Source organism: Typha latifolia, chromosome 2 (assembly GCF_019914945.1).
Source record: "Typha latifolia isolate L0001 chromosome 2, TyphaL0001v2, whole genome shotgun sequence".
NCBI classification, from domain to species: Eukaryota; Viridiplantae; Streptophyta; class Magnoliopsida; order Poales; family Typhaceae; genus Typha; species Typha latifolia.
The window spans coordinates 17,905,151-17,930,054 of NC_133087.1; the positions used below are offsets into that span (position 1 = coordinate 17,905,151).

Sequence of the window (24,904 nt, forward strand, 5' to 3'; positions counted from 1 at the left end):
GCTTTGATGCATGACTTGCATGTATCAGCAGCTCTCGTTTTCTTTTTGCTACTCAGATTCTACGTTTGTATTTTGGAAGTTGAATGGTTACATATCACCTGGAAATAATGTCCTACATATTGGGATGTGTCAGTTTAGAAATACGAGAACCAACTCCAAGATTTTGTGCTCTGAAAACTTCCAAATAGAGTGCATGTACTATAATACAATAGACATCCAGGACTATCATGGTTCTCCTATATAAATATAATACAGAGATGGAACTCTTTTCAAGACAAAATAAATAAACTTAAAAAATAGAACATGCACATAATTTCCCAATGAAACATACAAGTGAATTCTGAGATGGCGTGTCCGGTGTCCTACTGACCCAAATAGCCAGAGCTCGAATGCCAGTGCTGCATTTCACTATTGAAGTTGGCGGCAGATCGACAAAGGCTAAAGTCTGAAGCCCCACTGAACCCTCAAACTCTTGTGCACCTCCATTACCACCAATATCCACTGTTCATTGTTACCGGACCATCTCTCATCACTGAATGCCGTTACTGCCGCTAGTTGACATTTCCAATTCGTCCATATGAGAAGAAAATTGTTTTGTACGAATCATTATACTGATTGTGATGTCACCCACAGTAACTGCATTTGGGCATGCATATGACAAGAAACTAATGAGAAGGTTAAAGCAAATGTCAGGAAATAATACACATAAATGTAATTCGTTTCACGTTCATTGTGCTCCGAATATCACCCTCATTTTTTTTTTGTCTTCGATTACAAGCAATGAAAAAATAATTATAATTCATACATCGTACCTCATCACAGAAGTTTCAGCCTTTGGGGAGCCCACATAGGCATCAATCGTCAGACAGACTGGAAAATGGTGATCGGGTACCAAAAGGCAGAACAATCACCAGAATGTGCCATCTCGACTTCATAATAGTCTGCATCATCTACTTTCTTCCTTTCTTTGCCCTCTTGGGAAACAGCTCATGGCCCTCAAGAAGAACCTCATGGTGCATCTGTTCCCAGACTTCTCTGAAACGATTATGAAATCCCTCCTGGAACCATTGTCGAATCTCAGGATAAAGGAAATCAGGATTTTCACTCCATGCATTTCTTAGCATTGCACGGCTATCAATCACTCTTGAGCCAATCTTCATTTTGTATAGAAGATCCCCAACCCTTCTTTGACCCAATGCCGCAGGTTTCAGTACAGTAGATGGAGGTGCTGCCAGGAATTTCTGAAAGGACCTTAAACATGGCAAGACATCCCCCTCTAGCAAAGAACATGAAAATACAGACATCCGAAGGACTCCATTCTTTATAAATAAACTATGTAATGGAAGCTGCCAATTATGCTGGCCAAAAGTGGGACTGACCCAACAAAAGACCTTGTCACTTAGAGGTTCATAATATGGTTTAGGGTCTGTCAACGGGGATGAAAAGGTGCAAAGAGAACTAGCATACTTGAGAAGCCAATCTGACTTAACACTTGTTACTCCATGCATATAAGGCCTCTTTGTGTGAAGAAGTTCCGAATAAACTAGATAGTCCGGTGCAGTCTGAGAAACAGAAGACCAACGATGGAGATACACAGTATCTTTATGAGCACAAGATTGATAACGAACAGCTCTGGCCTTTGTATTGTTTTCTGCTGATTGACGAAATGAACGAACACGCTTTGCAACTCTGTCAGCCCATCCAGCGCATATAGCTTGCCCTAAAATCTCCTCTTCATTCATTTGTAAAGGCTGCTTACTAGAGTGTACCCTCCAAGAGCGCTCTACATCCTCAGCATTTCCATGATTCCATGCAAATTCCTCACAAAACTTGCTATGATGGAATGTCAGCTGCAGCAGTTGTTTTCTCAACTTCGACATCTCTTCCATCGTCTTCAAGTGAAGCGAGTTGCTTCTGCAGAACTCCACAGAGTTCTCTGCCAGTTCAAATAACTGCAAAGCATAAGCAATTGTCAGTGCATCACTGCTGGGATTACGAAATCTTGTTCGTGCCTCTCTTGCCATAGCTTTTATTTTCTTCTGTCTATTCTTTTCCTGTAGGTCCTTCAAGTTATCAACATCAAGTTTCTCTTCCTGATCCATCTGATCATTTATTTCATGCTCCTTCCCAAACTGCACAAGTAAAGGACTAGAAAAACTTAAAGCTGAGGCAGCAGCAATAGCATATCCAAGTACCAAATTTGAACGGCTATAGCCTTGCTGATGCTTCATGATCTGAATAACTGTCAAAAGCATACGAGAATGACGAGGACTCATAGGATATTGTGCCATGGCCCTCCCTATAGGTGTAAGTCCACCTTGGCTATCAAGTGCCTCAAGGGCCTTTAAGCAGCGCTCAGCTTCCACCAAAGCTTCGACCTCAGGAGGGGTTGGGAATGGAAAGTTTGCAACCTAGGCAACACAAAGAATATCTGAGTATAAGTCAAAAAAACTGACAAGGAAACAAAGCAAAGGAGACAGAAATTTGTAAGAAGCTTTTTGCACCTTGTCAATACCCATAAACTTCATCAGGAGTACAACACCATCAACTGGAATCATGGAAATCTCAGGAAAGGAGAACTCAGGAAATAAATTATTTTTACTGTAGGCTGCAGAAGAGTAGAGGCGATAACAGTGCCCAGGTCCTGTCCTTCCAGCTCTTCCTGCACGCTGAGCAGCTGATGCTTTGCTTATCCACTGGACTTCATATGCTGCTATTCCGTTGGTGTAATTATAGTTTTTGACCTTTTCTTTGCCAGTATCAACTACATATTTTATTCCGGGAATAGTTAACGAAGTCTCAGCAACATTAGTTGCTACTACAACAAGTCTTTCCCCTTCAGGTACATTTTCAAATACACGGAGCTGAGCAGAAGCAGGTAGCATTGAATAAAGTGGCAAAACATAGAGTGGACCAGCAGAAACAGGAGTAGATTCTGTGCTCTTATCTGCAGCAGGAGCAACGAGACGACTTGATTCGTCTTTGCAATTTTGATCTCTTGGCTTTCCAGCTAGAGCCTCAAAAGAAGCTTTCAGTAAAGAGACACTCTCAACATCTCTTAGAAAATCTAACACCAAACCATCCTTTTCTGGGGCTTCACAAGTGATAGAATCTTCATCATCACTATCATCTTCAGCCTCACTCTGTGTTTCGAAGTCGGATGAATCATAACTCGTCTCTGGAATGCTGTCGTCCTCATTGTATGAGTTAAATCTGTCAGTTTGCTGATGGGGTGAATTGCTTCCTATCTCATATGCTTCAGAAATATCCTTCATTTCCATCTCTGAGCTTGCAGTGATCTCATTACCTGCTTGTCCCAAGGATCTTTGTTCAGTAGGCCACCGTGATGCTTTCCGTAACTTCTTACACAAGAATTCCACTTCCCTCTGTCCAGTAACAAACACAAGTATTCCACCAGGTGGGAGTCTCTTGTGGATTGACATGACCTTCTTATAAGCTTGACCTATATAATCTTCTTGTGTCTTTTTTGAGAAGTAAATTGTCACGGGAAACTGTCTTACAGGAACCTCTAGAACTGGCGGGATATCGGAGAACAGTTTCCTGTTTGAAATGAAGTCCTCAACTCGCAAGGTAGCACTCATTAGCACAACTTTCAACTGACTGACCATATTTTCTTGACTGATGCTCACTCCAGACAGTATCTTCTCCTGCTGTTCCATATATAATTTCTGCCATGCGCATTCAGGTTAATCAGCGCAAAGATTCTTTATCAAGATAGATGGAAAGACAAGTTAACGGATATATACCTTGCGAAGTCTTATTACTCGTGATAGCATGCCAAGTAGTATATCTGTGTTCAAGCTCCTTTCATGGGCTTCATCCAAGATGACCACAGAATAGCGCTTCAACAGAAAATCACTCTGCGGAGGAGCCAATTTACTAATTTAGTGAATATCCTGAACCATTTTGGTATCGTTTAGATAAAGCTTCTTTAAAAGGAGAAAGGGGCTTGGAGGATCAACACAGGTCTTTCCCAGCAGATGACAGTATTATGAATAAGTTCAATTAAAAAATCACAGAAGCCCAGTGAATAAAACCTTTGTAATTAGTCAAGAAAAAAAAAACTTCTAGAAGATTTGAATTTACAACACCAATCATTCTTGTCGTTGATACCGTAGCTACGCTAGAACGATATTATTTTACCCATGGGGAGCTTTCATTTTCCCTCTCCAAGAGCCGAGAAGAACTAATTGAACTAGGGAAGGATGTTGCACAAGATCATTGTTCACCCATACCAAATGTGAAGTTTATATTCAATTATAAAATTCTTTACTATACGTGCTATTTTCCATTTAGTAAGTAACGATCATGATGGAAAAGACAGTTGTGTATCAAAAAAAGTACATGGGCAAAATTTTAGCAGAGAACCTGGACTTCTCGAAGTAAAATTCCGTCAGTCATGAACTTGATGGAGCAGCTTTGGCCTATCATTTTATCATGCCTAACTTGAAAACCAACCTCCTTTCCAAGACGGAGTCCTAACTCAAAGGATACTCGCTTGGCAGTGGCAAGAACCGCAACACGACGTGGTTGTGTCACGCCTATGATTCCTTTTCTATCAAAATGGTCACTTGAACCGAAACCAGCTTCATATAAGAACTGTAACACGAAATTTAAACAAAGAGCAATAAGTATTACATGGCAAATCGAATGATAAACAAGAAATACCTAGTGGACATGTACCTGAGGAACCTGTGTAGTTTTCCCACATCCTGTTTCTCCACATAAAATTACAATAGAATGTTCATTGATAGCTTCCATTATTTCCTGTTCCATCATTACTATAGGGAGATCCTTCCTTTTCTCCTCAATCTCATGTGGCCTTGATACATGCACTAAAGTTGGGGCAACATTCACATGTTCCTGGATCATAAGATCTACCCCTCTGGCCTGGAGTTTGAAAAAGCAAATGAAAAAACAAGCCATCTAAGAAGTTCAACAATGTAAAAAAAAAAACAGAAATAACAAGCCATGGACATTAGAAAGAGACTGGTGCAACTTTGTGATCATGTTGATAATAGTGCAGAATAATCAAATACAATGCTGTATGTTCTAGATATATCATATTGTCTTAGAGCAACAATGAATGAGATTCAGGTTAGTGGAGTGGAGGAGCATTCTTTGGTAGTGCAAAAGAATCAATAATTAATAATGTGGACTGAAGGGAGATTCATACTCCACAATGACTGAAGAAAGATATACTCCACAAGGCAGTTGCTCAGAGTTTTGGGCACAAAAAAAGGTATAATAAGTGGTTAATATGTGACCATAAAAACTAACATATATAGCCTGTATTAGCTAATACAATTATTCGTATAAATATTATGCCACACCTGTGAATTAATCCCTTGTTCCATCTGACAAGGTCTTAAAGTGGATGTGGAGTTCTTCTGATCTTCTGGCTTTTTAATACCAATGTCTTCATCTGTTTCTGCTAATGGGGGTGGCACACTTAATCCAATATCCATAACTGGTTGGCTCTTACCAGTTGCCTCTGCTTCAGTTCCAAGAGAAATGCTAAGAGTCTTATTCTCTTGCTCCTTCCGTTTCATCGGAAGAACAGAATCAAATTTCTGTGTGACATCAGTCTCCTCAGAATCTTTCTGACTGATCTTTTTGAAAGGTGAGACTTCATCAGGTACCTCCAATCCTGCCTTAGACAACTGTACAGCACGCCTCCGTTTTTCCTTCAAAGTCTCGGCCTAGATCACAATTATCCATATATCAAAACAAGATCAAAACCAACAACATAATCTAGTCAAGAAATCCTACTAAATGTTACATACTTGACCAATAGTCCCTGAAGAATGGAGAAGAGAATATGCACCATCCCCTATTTTATACTTCCTGCAGCAGGACCAGAAAAAAGTGATGGATCATTCAGAGAAGTTATCACAAAATCGGCACCACAATCAAGAGTACAATTAGGCTGAAACAAAACAATGCAGCATACCCCAGAAGCTTAATACTTTTGGCTTGCAGCAACTTACTTTGCTTCTCCTCCTGAATAAAAGGATCGCACACAAATTTAATAAGATATAACCAACAAAAAAAAAAAAAAACTCTGAAGTCCAAAAAAGGAGACAAGCACATACCTCCAACTTCTTTAACTTCCTTTGCATGCTTTTGCACATGGCTGGAGCTTCTTTATTCTTGCTCTTCTTAGATACCTGACAGAAAGATGGAAAATCTCTAAAGGCAATGACTATCATTACCCAATTTGTTAAAAATATCAAAAAGTACCCATATATAATCTAGAAATACCTCGCCTTCTCCTTTCAATTTGCTCTTTTTCTTGTCAAACAAAATAATTGCGTTGCTTCCATCCCCATTAGAACTGCAACGTAGAGAAAATAATTACAAGATCATCAATTCCAACTTAAAACTTCCATAACTTAAATACGAATCAAATAAACTAAATAATCAAATGAATAAATCTTACTCCAATCCGTCTTGAATAGCATCTGGTTCCAAGAGTGCAACAGTGGCATCCAAAGACTGACTATGATCCCCCAATCTCGAGCCCATCCTTCTTCGCGTTTTGTAGAGTTCCACTCCCGAAACCTAAAAAGAGACGCACCTTTGGATCATACATCCAAGCAAGAAGGGCTTAATCAAGAAAAATCGCAATAATTCCCCCATAAAAAGAGCAAATAAGAGAAGAATTAGGGCTCCCGTACCTCCGTGCCGAGAGACGGAGAGTCTTCTAAACCCTAAACCCTCGAATTACGGGGGGTTTGGGAAATTTTGGTAACGGGGCGCGTGAGTTTTTAATTTAGTCCCACATCGGAAGTCCGAATGTTATTAGAGTCAGAGAGGTTTATAAAAGGAGGAGGAGGGCTACTTATTTATACCTAACTCGTCCTGTCGGGGGTGAGAGGCGACTCGTCAATGATCGGATAGAGACGGCGAGTCGTGCCGACACCCTACGAAGCGAACACGTCTTTGTGTGCGAGTGAGTTCGCCCCTTACTTTGGGTGCGGCTCGCCCGCCAATTTTTGGAAGGTTACCTCCTCTGAGAGGGCCTACTACATAACATTACAGCAAAAAATTATTAATTATTTTAGGCGAATTTTACTTAATCTGATGATTAACTTGTTATTGATAAATATCTGAAAAGTTTATTGGAAAACTAGTTAGTTGAAATGTTCTGCTAAAAAGTCTGAAAATGATCACGAATATAGACAAGACTCAGAATCAGAAGAAACTTGCTGCATTTGCCCCTATAAATTTATTAAATCATTCACATAAATAAATCTTTACACCCATCATCCTCCTTTGCAAGCTTGTCTATCAGTAACTCCATTATCTTCTTATACATAGGCATATAATGATCATTAATCATGGTTTTGGAGAGACGAATCTTGCTGTACAGTTCTCTGGGGGTCCTATAGATACCAATGCTATATTCATCGTTTGCAACATCATCATCAGCGTCATCCTCTGAAGGCGGCAAAGCAACCATGTGCATAATCTTACCTGGTGGATAGAATTGATGTCCCAAGGCATCTGATGAGATTGGCTGCTTGTCTTCTACTGTTTGTAGGACAGCATTTTCTTCATCCATGATTTCTTTTACCGCAGCGGCTTCTTCTTCTCGAGCGCGTTCATCATCTTCATCTTGCCGGTGGAGTTCTTTTTCCAACTCAATCCACAAATCACCTTCAGTCATCTCCTCTGCAGTAGACACCCTAGTACCTCCATTTGCCTGTACAAGTGCATTTTCATCTGTTTCCTCGTGGTCTAGACCACTAGAACTATCAAATTGCTGTTTATCCAGTCGTACATCAGAGTCTGCTTGTTCGTCTGTAAAAGAGTTTTCCAGTAGAGATGCGGAGTGAGTTTCAACAATCGTCTCATCTTTAGGGATTAGAAATGAGCCCACAGCTCGACGACGTGCTCCCATGCAGGACCAAGAAGAGAGTGCCGATCGACTCCTAACAACAGCTTGTGCAACATTCTGCGCACCTTTCATCACAACCTGCAATATCATGAAAGAAGAACCCAAACTCAAAATTCGAAGATCGAGGTAGAAGAATGCAACTAAAACTAAAACTTCAAACAACCAATACTTGATTGGTTAATGAAGTTATTAATCTGAAATGCAAGTCGGCCCCATTTTTTGAGCAATTTTTTACCCGAGTTTTACTGGACACAGGATGTAATAGCGCGCCAGCACCTGCAACCCTATCTCGTGCACTAGAAATAGATGGTAGACGAGAACCTAATGCAGTTGCAGACCGGTAAACAACATTCAGAAAACGTGTCTGTTGCACTTGATCCCTCAGATCATTTAGCCATGAAGATGCTGTCACCTGAATAAGAGGATATGAAGGATAATTACAAACGTGAAATCAATAACAACATTAGAGTCATTGATGTGATATAAGCATATCCAGTATTCTAAAATTATTTATACAGTAAATCATGTCTGCTGAAATGATATTTATTGATCAATCTAGATTTTGGAAGTGCATGATGTGATCAATGTTATCAATATACAGAACACCTGACAGAAAGTCTAAACTAATCAGACCTCCTCTCAGGCTATGTATAGACTGTTGGATTCCATATTTCTAGCCAAGCTGTGGTAGTTTTAAGGGCCATTTCTCCCATTGGAGATTGGTCACCCTGGACAGGGGTGACAAGTGAAATCACCAGATGAGTTATTTGGTGTAAATTGGCTTTTAGATCTAACCATTTGACACAATAAAAGGGTAATGTAATTTATGACAAAAAAAAACTTCGTTTCAACTTGATATTTGCAAGAATGACAATTAACCACTCTTTAATCTGTGAAAAAGCTTTGCCGCTGTCTTTTTGGTTAAGATCAAGCTCATGCTCAAAGTTAATAAACCAGATAAAGAAGTGAATGACTACTTAAATTCACAACAGCTCTAGCTAATATGACATGCATAACATGTGTGGAGACAGCTACTCAGTATATGCATGCGTAGCCATGTAGACCTGCAGCTTCTAAAATTCTGCACTATGAACATTATCACAGCAATTTGGATGCAAAAGTTATTTTTAGTGTAAATAGCAAGGCAACAATAACAGATTGTCGCATTAACTAAGACAACAAACCAAATAGCTGGAAGATTGAATAGCAACACGCTTAATTGCTATTATTGTTATCGAAACTCAGAAAACTAACTAACTAATAGTCTTTTTTTTTTTACATTAAAGTTTCAGGTAGAATTGGTAACCAGTATTACACGAGAGATCATACTTGTAATACAAATAATCCACATTACAAATGGGGAAAAAAAAGGCATAGTACAAAGAAGAATCAGCAGAAAATGAAACATTGATTGAGAATATGCAGTACCTCAGCACGAAGATCATCAATAGATGCAGTTGAAAATGTTGGAACCAGGTCAGCACCATTGACAATGGTAGTAATAAAGTGCTTCCCTGATTCTGCCAAGTCCCATGTCATGCATGCAGCTGACAAGTAGAAGATAATACACTGACCTCTCCTATAAGGGCAATAAAAAGTATAAAAAATTACTGAAAAGGTTTAGATGATACCTGGTGCAAATGCAACACAGGTGGTTGAAAATAATTCTTTATGTTCCCGCAGAATGTATGTCAAGAGTGCAGCTGTCCCACCACCTAATGAATGTCCAACAATCTAATGATAATACGGAAAGATGATCAGTTATTAATTTGTAAAAGAGATACATATAAGCATCTATATAACTAAAAACACGGAGCAGCACTCTATGCAGTTTAACTAGAACATCTAGAAGTACCTTGATTTTGTAATCAGGATATTGACTAACAGCACTAAGGAGACATGGAGTAGTACATTTTGCAATCCAACGGGCTGCAGCAACCATTCCACAGTGTGCATAACCTAATACTAATTTGCTGACTCCACCTTCATCTAAAAGTGAATGGTGGAAAGGAACCACAGCACCAGTCACAGCGGTCAATGTATCTTTAATACTATGAGTGCCTCGAACCAAAAGAAGAAAAGTTTTGGAGCTTTTATCACATAAAATTGTGAAAGCAGGCTTCAAAAGCTGCAAAGAGTATAAAAGCACGTTAGGAAAAAACAAATCAAGGAATCAGTTTGTGTTTACTATAGCTAGTAACTCAATCAACATCCCAATACGATTCTACTGCAAAAATTAAGATATTTGCAAGGTCTATTAGTAACCACTCACCCCTGCCTTAGGCTCTTGAAGGAGAACATCTTCTTGGGAAAATCCAGCAGACTTCAAGAATACTGGGAATGGTTTCTTAGAGAAAAGCATGCAAAAGTTTAATAACCTTAGCGAATAAATCAACTCAGACATAATCTCAGAGCCTTTCAATTGCTCACAATTACTTCCAGCATATACACTTGCAACGTGCAAGTTACCCTGAAAAAATTTGGTAGAGTTATAATAAAAAACAGTTAGAAGAATATCATATAGAAAATCAACCAGTCCAGCAAGACAATAGTATTCTAGATCAATGGAGCTCTCTGAAAAAGTATCAGACGCTTGACAGTTCGACATGCTGAAGGAAGTAAATGACAAGGCAATCTCTATTGCCCCATTAGATCATTCACTTGTTCTGAGTCCAAGATAGAAATTCATAATTTGACTTCTCCATGGAGTTAAATTCTCTTGTATATATATTAAGTAAAAAAAACCTAAGAACAATAATAATTTACAATTTATAATGCTTTGTTGATAGAACAGATCAATTTGATAAATTATATAAAACCTTGTTTGAAGCGAATTTAAAACTTAAACAAGATATTAAGCATGTAGAGATTCAATGCTAATATGCTTTGAGTTTGAGAATGATAGACTCCTCTCATCGTACTATGGCAGATTGTACCACAAACAGTTTGATCTATACCAGTTTGTCCTTCACTAACGATTCAGCAAACAAAATATCTAAGGAAGCAGTATTGTTAACACTTAGGTTTACCTTCATAAAGTCCTGTTTTCGTCTGATATGGCATTGGCAAAGTTTTAAAAAGGTTATTCTCTATCTTTCTTATACCCACTACTCCAGGATGAGCATAGCACTGATAGTATGAGAAACTATATCTATCACGAAGGAGACAAATATGAACTTGCCAAAAATTCCAATATTACCTCACATCATTATCAAATTAACAAATGCAGCATATACAATCACAACCCATGGAAAATTCCATTTGCCCAAAAGAAATATTTTGCCAGGCTATATCACATTATTCACAATCCCAACTTACTTTGTAGATAACAGAGGAAGGTTTACTAAGAGCAAATGAGAATTTTTTTTTTTTTGCATTAATTGTAACAGATAATATCCCGTTATTCATTCTTCTGCAGATTCAATCGCCACGGAAAACCAAATTTCATCGTAACATAACAAATTCGTACTATAAACCGGACAAATAAATACAAACGAGCCGCATCCAATTCTCACCTGCTGCCTCATTAGATATTTGATCCCAAACGCCAGATCCCCGATCGGCCACTTCCCTAGGGTCTCCGAGTAGGTAAACCGGAGCGCCTCAGCCAGCGTCGCCACCGCCTCTCGCCACGTCGCCGGCGGCTGGGCGGGCCTCCGGGCGATCCTCCTCCTCCCCGGCCTTCCTAGCTTCGAGAGATCGCCATCGTCGCCGGAGATCCGCTCCTCCTCCGCCTCCTTCGCCGCTATTCTTCGACTAAGTACGAAGTAGAGCAGCATCGCCATCCCCGCCGCCGTCGCCATCGTCACCGTCGCCATCTAGATCTCAATCGGAGACGGATCGACGAAAGAAGAGAAACCCCAGACTCCAATCTCGAGACTAATCTCGATTTTCTCGAGTATTTAAGTCGCTAATTTTCGACATTAACGAAGCTACTACGCTTCCCCTCCCTCCCCCTTCCTCCTCGCCCTGTTGCGTGCTTTAGGTGAAACAAAGTTTTGCAGGAAGCCCCTCAACTTTATTTATTCGCGAAAATAAGGTTCTTCCAGTATAAATTGCCTACGTCGAGCGACGGGTGGATCGTGTAATTTGTACAAAAGCGCGATGCCTCGGTGAAAAAATAACGAGGACCTTTCTGCAAATTTCCCCTCCACTTCGGTTGCTGGACGGGAATTATGTAATTGGGTTACCCCTTAACACCGACAAGTTACTTCTTGTCTTCCTCGAAGAATAAAACAACGTAACGTAACGTAACGTAATGCATCGCGCCGTTCCGTTTCAAAAGCTCGTCAGTCGTCACGAGTTAAAACTTATTAAACTAAAAACTATGCACTCCAATAAGCGCACCCACTTCATAAAGTTACCCTACTTTTTAACCCAATCCGTGGTGCCGGCTCCAATTGGGTGTTTCTGAATTGATGCTGGCAGGGCCCACCACAATGTAAGGTTACAGTTCACTTGGTACAAATAAGATAAGCTTGTGTTGGTACTTTTTTTGTTTGGATAACGTTTCCGAAGTTTGTATACACTATAAGAAGTATTTATGAAGCCTCTCCAATTGCCATTAGTTTATAATGAAGTAGATAAAAAATATAATTTAATTTAAAAGTAGACAATAATTTCGATGGGAAAGCTCAACCTCCACCATCTCATTAATGCCTGCAACCTGGAATGCAGGGAATTCCTGTATAGTTGGATGCTTGGCAGTCTGTGATTGGCTGCCATATTTTAAGGTGTTACTCTCTCATCTAACATTATCTTGAGTCAATAATAAAGCATGGAATAAATGTTTTTGATTCTTCTAGCAAACAAAACATCTTCAACAAGTAGGTAAGCTAACAATTCTAAACTAATGGAGGCAATAGTTGTTTACAGTACTATATAATAAAATAACCAATGTGAAATCTCTTAATGGTTAATTTGAATATTTAGTTATTTATTTGAAAAGCAATAACAATTTTATACTACAAAAGGGTAAAAAGTAAATGGAAAATTGAGTAAGATAATTAATTACTTCTAGATTTGCAGAGCATTTCAATATTTCTTTAGCAAATATTAATACCTAAATGAGGGTGACTGATGAAGTATATATTCAATGATGAGTAGTATTAACTGTTTAGATATAGGTATCATGGGCCCCAAAAACTATGACAAATTAACAATAGATATCACATAGTCTTAACTATTTCTTGGAGGTCCAGATGAGCTATGATGGAAAAAAAAAACTACACCATATACTTGACAGTCTAACTAGAAACTTGGATTGGTGCCATAATTTTGACACACTATCACATTTATTTGGTGAACTATTGCAAGGGGTGCCAATTTGTGTGAAGCAGTGCTGCATGGGGACCCATTTGGATAGTTGTTTCTTATTGGTAAAGTAGTCAAGGAACCATACTATGTTTTAGTCTGGTTTAAGAATTAATGAAATGATTTGTTTGCAAAAGATTAGTATTTATATATTGGAATAGCCTTCATGGATGATCACATGAACTTGGACAAAGTTCTTTGTTAAGCAAAGATTTGGGCCATCATTAGTCAATATCTAATCACAGAATCACAGACTTGAAGGGGTAATGGTTACTAATTGAGTTGTTTGTCATGTTATGAGATTAGAAGTTTAGATTTGAGATGATTTTGTATGGGCCAGCAATAAATCAAACACTAATCTGATAGATAGAATCATAGAGTGGTAGTGGTTTCTACTTTTTGAATTTAGAGTGTTTGGTTCAATGTTTATGAGGGTTTAACTAGATACATAGACCCCATTTTGTGATGAATAAAGTCAAACATCACCTCTATAAATATCATGCAAAATATAATTTATCCAAGGTTATTAATCTTTAGTCTCTAGGGAAGAGAATATTATTTTTCCTGTGGTTAGTCTTTCCACAAATCTCTTATGAAGTTTAGCGGGACCATAAGGCCAAAAGTACCTTCACGGGAGTTAGATTCTCACAAAATCACACCCTCTTCTCATTGATCACTTCACTTCTAAATATTCTCCCTAAATCTTGTTTCATGAATCACAATTATACCTACAATTATGATCAGTACATGACCAATATAAATGCAAAAGATGTAATACTACTATAGTATCACAATATTTCTTTCCCCGCTATGATCTTATTGGTGATCCATTCACATCATCCAATAATATTCAACTGCCATGATCCATCTATATAAACAACAAACCCCCAAGGCCACAGTAAGTAGGTTACAATTACTAAGATTGCCATAGCAATGCTTCTTCCCCTCATCACAATTGCTTATTTCTTTACGGTTCCATTTTCACATGGCCTTACACACCAACAACAAGAGCAATCTCTTCAAGGCCCAAAGGCTACGAATCAAACGCCGTCGAGACCTGCTTCAAGTCGTTGCATTACTAAGCTGTTCTTCCAAGCTAATCATACTGCTGAGCCATCAATCGAATCGAGCCAAGCCACCAAACCATTAACCACCAAACAATTTCTCCACAATATTATTTAGGGTTGGAGTTGAACTCATGACCACCTTGGTCATGAGCAAGATATCTACGAACTCTAGTAGAGTTGGTTGGTGAAGACAATCAGTTGAATTTTTTTTTTTTTAGTGCACGAAGACAATCAGTTGAAGCTCAAGTCTTTTTATTTACTGCTGTGACTTGAGTGTATGTTTCTGTGCACAAGTGGTTGTATACGGAAACTACAACCCGTGAGCTGTATATTTTGAATAAAAAGGTGTGCGTTTTTTGTTTTCTTTTCTAGTTTCAAATTGCATAAAATCCTGTTCCTGGCCGTCACTTGAATATAGTGCATGGAAGCTAATCACAGGCTGCCTAGTACCCCATTGCAGAAAAGTACTGCAACCATGGCTGCATAGGATCCGCGACCCGTTAGGAGTCCAACCCAACGGTAATCTCTCCGCACCGCACTCAAATTTCCCACCAAACTCGCCTACCGTTAGCAGAAAACCTCGCACTCTCCCAATTGACGCACGCCCCCAAATCTCCTATCATAACAGCAAATGTACTCATAAAAGCAAGCAATCATTAATCACATACTCTCTTCTTTTTTTTGTGCTAGTACTACTTTCAAAATTTCAACACAACGGGAAGAAGGTCAACGGGAGAGGAAATGGAATCCAAATCACAGTTAGTGGTGGAGATTTGCTCCATCTCATCTGCCTTCTCCTCATGTACTCATCGCCGTCGCAGTCCTCGGAAGACAGTCTTTATCGACTGGTACTTAGTTCTCAATGTAATGATGTACTACTGTTGATGATCTTGTTGTTTTTAATCCTACTACTTCAATTTATTTGTGCCTGTGGTGAAATTTATGTACAGGTTGATGAAGATGAGGGGATTGATGCCGTTCGAAAGAGATATCGTCAACTGGGTAATGCTCAATTTTAATTATACTCACGAAGATAAGTTTTGATTCATGGATTTGTGAATTAGTGCAGCACTGCAGCTTCATCCAGATAAGAACAAGCATCCCAAGGCCGATGTTGCATTCAAGCTTGTCTCAGAGGTAATAAAGATTTGGTGTTGTTTAGATTAAAGATTATGACTTTATCCTTTTGTGGATTTGTTGTTCTGGTAGCAGGCATATGCATGTCTATCTGACAAAGCCAATAGGAGAGCTTTCAACTCTGAGAGGTTAAAGAATTTCTGCATGCAATGCTACAAGAAATCCAAATCCCGACCTCATGCGAGCTGTACTAATGTCTACAAACAAAAAGCTTCAAATCCAAAGGCCCAAACAAAGTCAGATAAAATGCTGTCTGTTCTGATAGATATACAGAATAGACTTAAAGAAGAATGTGGAGTTGTAGAGAATTCTTTAAGAGCCAATGCAGCACATAGGAAAGAATCGCCGCTCTTTGATCCATCCGAGCAGCTTCTATCGTCACCTGGCTATCCACATTACAGGATGCCGGTGTTTGAGAATCCTAAGGGCCTAGGAAACTTCCACACGACTGATACTATTAACCATCGGAGAAAAGGAGTTAGATGCGAATCACCTATCTATGAGATTGGGTCAGAAAACCAGACAAGAAGAAGAAGAAGAAGCTTTGGTTTCTGGTTCTGAATTATATGTACAGTTCGATTTTTTCTTTATTGGATTTTGTTACTTGAAAATTTTCTTGTAAAAGTTATTCCTTTGTATACTGGTTGGTTGGTGATAAATCCTAAACCAAATCAAGTTGAACTATGCTAACCAGTGTAGTTCTTCTGCTCCAATGTGATATAGCAGAAGACAAACAATTTTCCTAATGATCATGTATAATTCTCTTAATGCAATCATATTGAAGGGCGGCTCTAGCCCCTCTTGTTTCTCCCTCTTCGAAAAAAGTTCGCTCTAATGCAAGAAAAATCTGTGCAGGAGCTGCCCTATAAAACTAATCTTTGAAGAAAACAACAGAAGCATCTCTCTCACATTCCCTTAACAAATCCTTTTATTTGCATTCATTACTGATGAGAACTAAGAAAACAATTGATAAAGCCGACAGTGAGAGACATTAGCAGACATACTACTCTGATTACTGAAATCGCATGATGCATGTAAATAATCTTGTAAGACAATAGACTATTTTTCCCTTTGTTGTTTCATCGACAAGGTGATAGAATAATTTCGGCTACGGAATATTCTGAACGTCAACAAAAATTTATGCTAAAAGGATGAATTTCTGCTTGCAGGTACTAAGAAAATAAGTAAGCAATAATTCACACTTGATGCTTCAAATAAAAAAAAAGTGTTAGCATTTAAAGCAATCTATATTAGAAGGAAAGTAAATCTTTCAATGTGTACTTTGTGCCATGCTTATTTGAACACCAAAGTGAACTCTTAAGACTGCATCCAATTGGCAAATTACTTAAAGGAAGAAGAGCACAAGAAAACTGGAAGTACATCAGTATATAATACACTTGCAGTAGTAATGACAACCAACATGGCCTCAATTATTTTGAAAGATAGTACTCCAAGTTCCTGATAATTCTAGCCTCCACCATCATGCCCTCTTCTCCTCCTCCAATATCAAGCTCTATATGATCTTTGCCATATTCTACAATCTGCTTTCCCTCAGCATCATAAAAGGAGTCGGCGAAATGCGCTCTTTGGCATCGGTTTCCCATCAGAATCCTCTTCTTCCACAACTCCTGCTCTTCTTTACTTCTCCCTGCACCAATTTTACCCTTCAGGGCTTTCATCTTTACGTTCATCTTCTCTGCCTGGTACAACATTCTTCTCTTAAAATTCATCCATAACATCATCGAGAAAAGGTGATGCGAGTACTCGATGGAATGTACCATCCTCCCGACGAAACCGCTGAATAAATTTGGCATCCAAAACCTCTCAAGTAGTTGTAGAGAAGAGTGTGGATTTGCTCTAGTACTCAATGCCGTCATGGTTCCTCGCAAGCTTGGCGCAATCTCAATTGTTACTTCTGAACCACCAGAAGGACTAGCAATAGATTCAAAGCCATACCATGTTATCTCCTCTGCTTTGATCACATTCTCTGGTTCTGCCTTGATGATATCTGTGCAACTGAATTCATCAATTGCATAATCTAGATCGCTTTCCTCGCAACCTTCTTTCACAATCTTGAAGTCACAACTATGAAAAGATTCAGAAACATCCCACCTGGGCATGTCACAATCATCGTCTACGATCTCCTCTTCCTTCTCATCTAATGAGGAATAATCCTTGGGATCCTCGTCTGTGTCATTGATGCTATCTTTGCAAGTTGAAGAAGAACCGACGTCTGCCTCCTTGCATTTCACTACACTAAAGAAAGGCCAGTCTAGCTTGACGACTACCTTCTTCTTGGTGCGTTGCTTGCTTGGGATCTTCTTCTCGTTGGAGGATTTGGGCTTGAAGGACTTGAAAGAAGGCTTGGAGAAGGAGAAGAGATGGTCGTCGGAATCTTTGCAAGTGGCCTTCTCATCCTTTTGGTTCGAGGTTGTTGAGATGGAGAGGTAGTACGAAGTGGAGAGCTTGAGAGGGAGTTGCACACCACCCATGTCTCGTACTTCTCTCGGTAAAGACTTTTGAGAGGATGTGAGATGTTAAGATTAAAATGGGATTATTAGGAAAGAGATAGGTGTTAAAAGAGTTTGTTAGAGTAGATAAGATTCCGAGAGATATTTGGAGAGAAAAACTAACGAACTCATCCGGTCAAAATTCCCCACAACTCCTCTATTTATTTTTATTTTTATTTTTTATTTTTATTTTTTGACTCATCTATTTTTCTGATAGAGGGTAGCGAGCCAAACCAAGGTCTCGACTTGGTAGAGCTCATTCAAAGACCTTCGCAGTGTCCTCCAATTAGATCTCCGGCGAAAAAATAGTCACCGACTGACTCATTCAAAAGAGGACCAACACCGGCGGCAACCAGTCCCCATAACGGTTAGACTAACACAACTCAACGGGCCGGACCGGCCCAATCTAAATGGGTTAAACATAGTGGGCTCTAATTTTATAATTGGGTTTCAATTGGTGGACTTTTAACGTTTATTATTTATTGAAAAATTAACAACCTGATATGAATTACCGCAAGATATTTTTTAAGAGTAGATTTATAAAGAGCGAAACCTGAGGCTGTGGAATGAAAATTTCCTCAGAATTTTATTATTATATATTACACATCACTACTTTATTAGATTCTTATGACAAATGGCAGTCCAAGGAAATGGGAAATTACCTCCGACTACAAGCTAAGCATCTTATTCTCTCTCTCCTTTAATACTTGCTATTTTACATCACCTTTTGCCACCTTTAGCTTGTGAGTAAAAGTAGATTTTTAAGGTGTGATCGATCTCAAACTATCCTGCATGCATTTGGGTTCTCGTCACTAAACATAGACGTGATTTGGCTTCCATCTCCATTTCCTTGGTTCCGATGGTAACCATCGTGAGAATAACTTCCACCTTCATTGTATCGAACATCTTGGTATTCTGATACGTATGGAGATGGCCGATAGTTGTTATAGCTTTGGGTGACATAGTATGCACTCGCAGGATAGTGTTGTGGATAGTGATCCGGATAGTGGTGCCAATGCTCCTTGTATAAATTGCTGCTTGGATAGTTATGCACCATATGGATCTCTTCCACGACGTTCGGCTCGGATGATGGCTTGGCTTCCGGTGTCGGATTCACATCGGCTTCTGTCGGAGGATCTTTCGGGGGTTCTTCTGGCGGGGCAGGTGGCGCCTCACTTGGAGGTTGCTCAGGGACCTCCGCCGGCGGTTGCTCAGGGGCGGCGGCCGCCTGCTCAGCGGGCTCAGGCTCAGTGTGTGAGCAAATGGTGGCGATCTTTTTTGTCTTCTTGATTGCCTTCACTATGTTTTCGGGATCTGCCCGACCAATCACCGTCAACTTTTGTTGTGCGAAATCTACGTATACATCATAAACCCCTAAGTGAACCATAATTATTCGCGTTAGTAGCTACACAACTCAAGGTTTTAAAAGTTTGAAACCTAGCTAGAGATTAATGTAACTAATATATGGCAATCGCCAGTTGCTTACCATCGATGTTATGAAGTGCCTTCTTGATCTTATGCACGCAGCCGTTGCAATCCATTCGGACGTGTAACTCTGTCACTCGAGCTTTCTGCATGTATATTTATATATAAGAATGTGGAAGAAGAATTAAAGTCCTCTCTCTGCTGTAATAAAGCACCATGACATATGAAGTGAAACTGTTAAAAAATTGACATACCTCTACTTCCATGTCTCTACTTTGGATTAATTGGAGGGTATCTCACCAGAAAATTTTGGATTGGTGGGCTTGCGGTTTTATACCAAGAACTTATAATTCGGAAGCTAGGAAGAGAGATCGAGGACGATGGAAGAATCGTGCAGGAGAACGTTAATTTGTACTGGGGGGAATGGAATATTGAAGGCCAAAAGGTGTGGGGTATACCTAGAGAATCATTGTAGGGGGTAAGGGATATAGGAAAGTGAAGAAAGTGATAAGGAGGTTGTTTAACTGAAAACAACTCGTGTTCTCTCATCTTTGCTTTTTCCTTTTCCTTTAATTTTTGTGTCTTAGATCGTTATCACATCTCTAAGGGTGGGCCAAGTTTTTTTGGATTTAGCATACAACATGGAATTTAACTTTGGTATACTCACCAATGATTGAAACGTGAGTAGAATATCCCGGCCGACCATAGAAGATTAAAGCAAACATGATGAGAACTCCTCGGTCAAAAGAGATCAGAAAAGCTTTCGGAGGAGGAGGATATCCACTCCTTGGGAATCTCTCATGCCGAAGGAAAGTATGGTTCTTGTGGAGAGGTATGAAGTATGAATTGAGGAGAGAGATGATGATATGCATGGAAGATATTTATATTTTAAGAGCTGGGATTCTAAAATGATACTTTTTGTTTGGATTGAATTCTGTACCGTTGATTGCGCTTTCCTTTTCCTCGCTAAATAAGAGTTGAAGATGGGGACCGCTTCAAAGTCCACCACGGCCTGGGGGGGGACCTATTCGTGTGCTCTTGTTTGATTTGTACACAAAAAGGTTAACTTCTTTTTAGAGCTAGCTGTTGAGTTGTCTAAGCACACCTTATTCTACGTGGTAACATTACACAAGTACAGATTTGAAGGAAAGCGAACACAACGAGAACCATTCGTGATTCCTGAAGCCTTTGTCAAAATTTTCAACTCTCGTTTGCCCTTTGTAAATTTCACCAGGACTTCGAAGAAAGATTGATTTCTTCTTCGTTCCCATCCAGCAACGTATGACCCGTTAGCTTTTACAGCTCAAATGAAGCATTTGCTACGGCTTCCATTGTACGCCCACCGCACGAAGAGATCGAACGAGACGCAAGTTTGTTAACCGAGGATGAAGTAATTAATCTTATATCTCTGGTGTGATTGCTTAGCTGCTTCTGATTTCCGTTACGTTAACCGCACGAAGACCAATGTCTTGAACAGTGATGTAAAGAACAACTTACAAGAGTCCACAATTTTTAGATCGCAATATAAACGTTTGTCGTGAAAATATTCACCCGCAACCAAGTTGGGACTTGGGACAGCCTCACATGTACCGTTTCTTTTTTTCTTTTTTTCGGTACGAATAGTCTCACATGTAACATTGAACCGGGGCACGTTCGTAACCTGATGCAAGAGTGTGTTGAGCTCGTAAAAGAGTTTGTAGAAGTTAGGCTCTCTCAAGTAGAGAGAGAAGCAAATACTGTTGCTGACTGGGCAGCAGCTAAGGCAAGCGTGGCCTTTGGCTACTGCTCTTTCGAGCGGCCAAGCAACGCTCCCCAGAACTTTGTAAGCTGTCGACGCAGTTACGTATCGACAGTCCATTAATAAATAACTGGGCACAGCTCATTGACAATCAAAAAAAAACATTGAACCGCGGTTTCTTACAGTAATACACAGTAAAATGTCGACGAAGACAACGAAAGCACTACAGGGGATAAAGTAATAAACATTTCCAGCTGATGCAGGTTTGTACAATCTGAATATTTTTTAATAGAAACATGTAAAAACAGAAACAAAATTCGCAAAAAATCGCAGACTAACATAAAACTGTCTGGTTCGATAGCTCAAAACATTTTAATCCCCAAATTATCAATGGAATCCCCTGTCCACTCGTTTGGCAAGGTAATCAAATGTGACGACTTTACGACAAACGATGCAGCAAAACTGCTGCTTTCAATGACCGGTGCCAGAAGAAAGCATTATCAGGGGGATGAGACAAACAACGAAAGCTCTGCAAACGCTCCTTAAAAAAGTCGTCAGTTGGAAAGACTGCTGATTCATTATCATTAAAGAAAGAAATCACCTGAAGTATTTTAAAGCTGGAAAACAAGATAGTTACAACATATATAAACAGTAAGTACAATGTTCAGATTCTCAACATGATTACACAATATCAAAGATAAAACAGAATGATCAAAAGAAGGAATAAATATGTACAACATATGTACAGTATATACAGATTCACGGCAGCTCACCAAAATGGACACCACCTGAGGAAAAAAAAGAAGAAACAAGCACATGAAATTATGGTTAATGATAGTGCACAAAAATTGCAAACCCAATAGTAGTGTTTAGTTAAAATTATTCATCAACATCTGATTCTGGATGAATATAGCCATCTAATTTTACCTTTCTACTATAGATTGGACAATACCATCAAATGTAATATGCTAACTATCTTTTTGGGAAAAGTATGGTCATTCAAATGGAAAGCAAAGTTTTGGAAAGAAATAGTACGAACAGCATTTTATTTTGTGAATTACAAGAGTTACTAGACATGGACATTGAAATGAAACCAGCAGCATCTGCTAGAGAAGTTCTGACATATCTCTGAATAAGAATATTGATTGAAGCGAAATACTTTGCTATAAAGCTTCTTCTTGAAAAAGACAGATGTTTGGATGGTGTCTGTCCTATTACTACGGATATGAATCTTTCATGTAATGGCTGCAGAAATATTGGCTGAGAATATATAAAATAGAAAAGAAAGTGAGGAATCTCCTAACTAGAAAAAGAGCTATCATCACTAATCTAGTCAACGGTGAACAAAGGATTATGTATACTAAAAGTTTAACTGGTGTAACATTTATCTTGAAGTATCTTTCGTTAGCTTTCAGTGATACAAGCATGGATTTCTTAGAGACTTTCCACCATGCTATTAAGGATCGAACTTTTGTCCAACTATATTTGTACAAATAAGTGCACGCCATAGGTTTCTGCTCTAAGCTCCCTATTTATTTATAACTATTACTGTATTTTCACCCTCAACAATAAAACACTGAATCCTTTAGGAAAATAGGATTGAACATACAGATAAAAAAAATTTAAATACATACCCAACATAGTTCTGGCACAAGTTCTCATGTGAAGTTGCTTGTAGTATAAGCTTCTGCACCTGAAGTTTCACTGATAAACCAGGATCAACTTCACGTGCATCTCCAGAAATTAAGTTGCTATGTTCAGCTACATGCTGAACGGAGCTGACAGCCCCAGACATTGATGACCCAGAAGAAAAGTCACGACCAGTAAGTTTATTACTCATCCGAGCCATAACAACCACAGCACGCTCATTTAGAACCTCATTAGCATCACCAAGTTGATTGACAGCCTGTAGGCAGACAATCATATGTTGGACTGGAGTAGGATATTCAGTATTACAAAATATGAAGGTAGGAATGATGGAAATTATAAACCACCTGTAGAAGCTCCTTCTCACGAGCCCCACGAAGAGGTTGTGGCAGATCTCTATTGGATGCAGACTCATCACTATTGACAACTGGCTGAGCATGGGCATTTACGAAGTTCGACATTTGTGGAACTTCATTAAAATTGAACAAACGCCAATTGATCAGTGGGTCATGCACAAAGGCCTGAAAAGAAGAAAAACGTAAGGACAATTTTAGCTAAGTAACACAAACAAAATAATAATGATTGTTCTTTAGTAGTAAGTAGCAATAAGATCAGAAGTTTGAGGTATTGAAAGAAACTATGCAACATATATTAAAATAACTAACAAATTAAGAATCCTTCACAGAAAAAGATAAAAGAACTAGAAAGAGTGGAATAACTAACATCCTCTTTTTGGTTTTCAGTTGATAATTAACCCTGAAGCGATGGTACAGTAATACTTTATTAACTTAACCTTCCCATGACGAGCACAATTTCAGTTTTTCTTTCTCATTTTTCTTTTCACAAAACATGGTCATTTGGAAACAAGCCAGCTGGTTAAACAACCTCCTGTGTCATTTAACTCTTTTCTTTTTTAGAGGATCAACCTCATTAATGCACCTTGGTAATTTTCTGCTGTTTGTCGTTCAAGCAGATGCCTAACTGTTGCACATGAAGAATGACTAAACATCAAAAGGAGAATGCTATGACAGTCCAAGGTAGAGGTATCCTTGTCCAACTCTTAACAATTAACACTGCTTTTCTTCTTTTTCTTCATTGTGGGATTCAATTCCATTTGCATTTTTTAAAGCACGAAACATGTATGAAACAAGCACAAAAACAGTACTTGGACATTTGAAAATATCCATGTGAAAAGATGCACTTGCTTAACATGAAAGACCAGCAACAACAATAGATACATAAGGAATTAAGAACTACTTTCAAAAGCTATTGCTTCAATAAATTCCAATAGGTTTGAATATGCACCAGGATATGCTTTTAAAATTAGTCAGAAGTCGGTCTGGAAATTTGAATGGAATTATAAGATATAAATCAAATCCATATTTCACATATTCATCCATATTAATAAATTCTGCAACAAATATAAACTTGGTTTAAACTGCACCAGCATACTCGCCAAGCAACTTTCATACTGGATTCAATTTGATATTGAGTCTAGATCTTCTTATCAGAGGATGGTTCTCCAGATGATAAAAATTTTGAAAATAAGAAGAAAAGTCCAACCATCATGCTCCTTTTACCTCCATCATGGCCATTACACTATCCTTATTTGTCCGGAGAACTTGCATCACATTTTCACAAGTTGATCTGAAGTTGCCTTCGATACCACTGACTTCCATAGCCTTCACAAGCATTCTAGTCAAACGGAATGGAACCTGTCTCATATGGTTTTTGAGTCATGAGTTTCCAGATAAATTGCAGTAGGTTGCAATATTGAACTAAAATAAACTAAGAATTAAACAAGAAATTATTTTAAAAAAAATGAAAACATTAAGACAGTATACTTACTTTTTCAGGGAATTTTTCTCGATTCATTGAAGCCTCAAAGCAGTCTCCAAAATCAATATGCAGTATCTTTCCACTGAAAAGAAAACCACAAAGAGTTCAGCTTAAGAGCATTAATATGATATTGGTGAACTGGATTCAAAAAGGAAAATATTGCATAATACCTATAACGATGCAGCATTAGATTACTAGGATGCCGATCCCCTAATCCAAGAAGATAACCGACCTGGAAAATGTAAATACTCAAGTTTAACACCCTTTCTGTAGGAGAAGAAAGGTTTTGACTGATACATTACTT

At 38.8% G+C, this 24,904-nt stretch overlaps 5 protein-coding genes across 8 annotated transcripts in view; 1 reads left to right on the forward strand and 4 right to left on the reverse strand.

Annotated features, from left to right (window-relative positions):
• Positions 1-161: 161 nt before the first annotated feature.
• LOC140781245 (ATP-dependent RNA helicase DEAH13) lies at positions 162-6,833 on the reverse strand. 3 transcript variants are annotated; one of them, XM_073127156.1, is made up of 13 exons: positions 6,702-6,833; positions 6,464-6,585; positions 6,286-6,358; positions 6,117-6,191; positions 5,975-6,024; positions 5,808-5,868; positions 5,355-5,723; positions 4,705-4,911; positions 4,390-4,620; positions 3,768-3,881; positions 2,505-3,689; positions 813-2,411; positions 162-636 (listed from the first exon to the last, which is right to left on the reverse strand). In XM_073127156.1, the coding sequence occupies exons 2-12, from the start codon at positions 6,547-6,549 to the stop codon at positions 951-953; spliced, it is 3,912 nt and encodes a 1,303-aa protein (XP_072983257.1). In that variant the 5' UTR covers positions 6,550-6,585; positions 6,702-6,833; the 3' UTR covers positions 162-636; positions 813-950. The 3 variants fall into 3 exon arrangements, with proteins under 3 accessions (XP_072983257.1, XP_072983258.1, XP_072983259.1); XM_073127157.1 differs by having other exon boundaries at positions 6,464-6,601; positions 6,702-6,806; XM_073127158.1 differs by lacking the exons at positions 6,464-6,585; positions 6,702-6,833 and having other exon boundaries at positions 6,117-6,213; positions 6,286-6,351.
• A 385-nt stretch (positions 6,834-7,218) lies between these two features.
• LOC140782666 (uncharacterized) lies at positions 7,219-11,948 on the reverse strand. Its single transcript, XM_073129363.1, has 7 exons — positions 11,440-11,948; positions 10,197-10,394; positions 9,780-10,052; positions 9,556-9,658; positions 9,353-9,471; positions 8,160-8,336; positions 7,219-8,002 (listed from the first exon to the last, which is right to left on the reverse strand). The coding sequence occupies exons 1-7, from the start codon at positions 11,740-11,742 to the stop codon at positions 7,265-7,267; spliced, it is 1,911 nt and encodes a 636-aa protein (XP_072985464.1). The 5' UTR covers positions 11,743-11,948; the 3' UTR covers positions 7,219-7,264.
• A 2,711-nt stretch (positions 11,949-14,659) lies between these two features.
• LOC140782430 (uncharacterized) lies at positions 14,660-16,253 on the forward strand. 2 transcript variants are annotated; one of them, XM_073128984.1, is made up of 4 exons: positions 14,660-15,168; positions 15,255-15,306; positions 15,374-15,441; positions 15,517-16,253. In XM_073128984.1, the coding sequence occupies exons 1-4, from the start codon at positions 15,046-15,048 to the stop codon at positions 16,000-16,002; spliced, it is 729 nt and encodes a 242-aa protein (XP_072985085.1). In that variant the 5' UTR covers positions 14,660-15,045; the 3' UTR covers positions 16,003-16,253. The 2 variants fall into 2 exon arrangements, 1 of the variants encoding a protein (XP_072985085.1); XR_012107874.1 differs by having other exon boundaries at positions 15,122-15,152; positions 15,255-15,660.
• Positions 16,254-18,511: 2,258 nt separating this feature from the next.
• Positions 18,512-19,781, reverse strand: LOC140781438 (uncharacterized). Its single transcript, XM_073127391.1, has 3 exons — positions 19,631-19,781; positions 19,438-19,522; positions 18,512-19,325 (listed from the first exon to the last, which is right to left on the reverse strand). Exons 1-3 carry the CDS (start codon positions 19,640-19,642, stop codon positions 18,730-18,732), a joined length of 693 nt encoding a protein of 230 aa, XP_072983492.1. The 5' UTR covers positions 19,643-19,781; the 3' UTR covers positions 18,512-18,729.
• A 1,942-nt stretch (positions 19,782-21,723) lies between these two features.
• LOC140781436 (serine/threonine-protein kinase TOR) overlaps positions 21,724-24,904 on the reverse strand; it is a 44,263-nt gene continuing 41,082 nt past the window's right edge. Inside the window, exons 54-59 of the mRNA XM_073127390.1 lie at positions 24,771-24,832; positions 24,610-24,682; positions 24,342-24,476; positions 23,109-23,282; positions 22,749-23,020; positions 21,724-21,902 (exon numbers count right to left, since the gene is read on the reverse strand). Coding sequence (XP_072983491.1) covers positions 21,884-21,902; positions 22,749-23,020; positions 23,109-23,282; positions 24,342-24,476; positions 24,610-24,682; positions 24,771-24,832 — 735 coding nt within the window. The 3' untranslated portion in view covers positions 21,724-21,883. The remainder of the gene's footprint in view (positions 21,903-22,748; positions 23,021-23,108; positions 23,283-24,341; positions 24,477-24,609; positions 24,683-24,770; positions 24,833-24,904) is intronic.

What these genes read in the sequence shown, in the direction of transcription:
- LOC140782666 (XM_073129363.1), bottom strand. Translation starts at nt 11,742, where the DNA reads ATGGCGACGGTGACGATGGCGACGGCGGCGGGGATGGCGATGCTGCTC. An exon ending in ATCCTGATTACAAAATCAAG is followed by an intron (nt 9,659 to 9,779) that starts GTACTTCTAGAT and finishes TATTATCATTAG; the next exon opens with ATTGTTGGACATTCATTAGG. An exon ending in CTGTGTTGCATTTGCACCAG is followed by an intron (nt 9,472 to 9,555) that starts GTATCATCTAAA and finishes TCTACTTGTCAG; the next exon opens with CTGCATGCATGACATGGGAC.
- LOC140781438 (XM_073127391.1), bottom strand. An exon ending in GGCACTTCATAACATCGATG is followed by an intron (nt 19,326 to 19,437) that starts GTAAGCAACTGG and finishes TGGTTCACTTAG; the next exon opens with GGGTTTATGATGTATACGTA.
- LOC140781245 (XM_073127156.1), bottom strand. Translation starts at nt 6,549, where the DNA reads ATGGGCTCGAGATTGGGGGATCATAGTCAGTCTTTGGATGCCACTGTT. An exon ending in TTTTACTTCGAGAAGTCCAG is followed by an intron (nt 3,882 to 4,389) that starts GTTCTCTGCTAA and finishes GCTCCTCCGCAG; the next exon opens with AGTGATTTTCTGTTGAAGCG. An exon ending in GAGTAATAAGACTTCGCAAG is followed by an intron (nt 3,690 to 3,767) that starts GTATATATCCGT and finishes TGCGCATGGCAG; the next exon opens with AAATTATATATGGAACAGCA.
- LOC140782430 (XM_073128984.1), top strand. Translation starts at nt 15,046, where the DNA reads ATGGAATCCAAATCACAGTTAGTGGTGGAGATTTGCTCCATCTCATCT. An exon ending in ACTGGTACTTAGTTCTCAAT is followed by an intron (nt 15,169 to 15,254) that starts GTAATGATGTAC and finishes ATTTATGTACAG; the next exon opens with GTTGATGAAGATGAGGGGAT. An exon ending in CATTCAAGCTTGTCTCAGAG is followed by an intron (nt 15,442 to 15,516) that starts GTAATAAAGATT and finishes TTCTGGTAGCAG; the next exon opens with GCATATGCATGTCTATCTGA.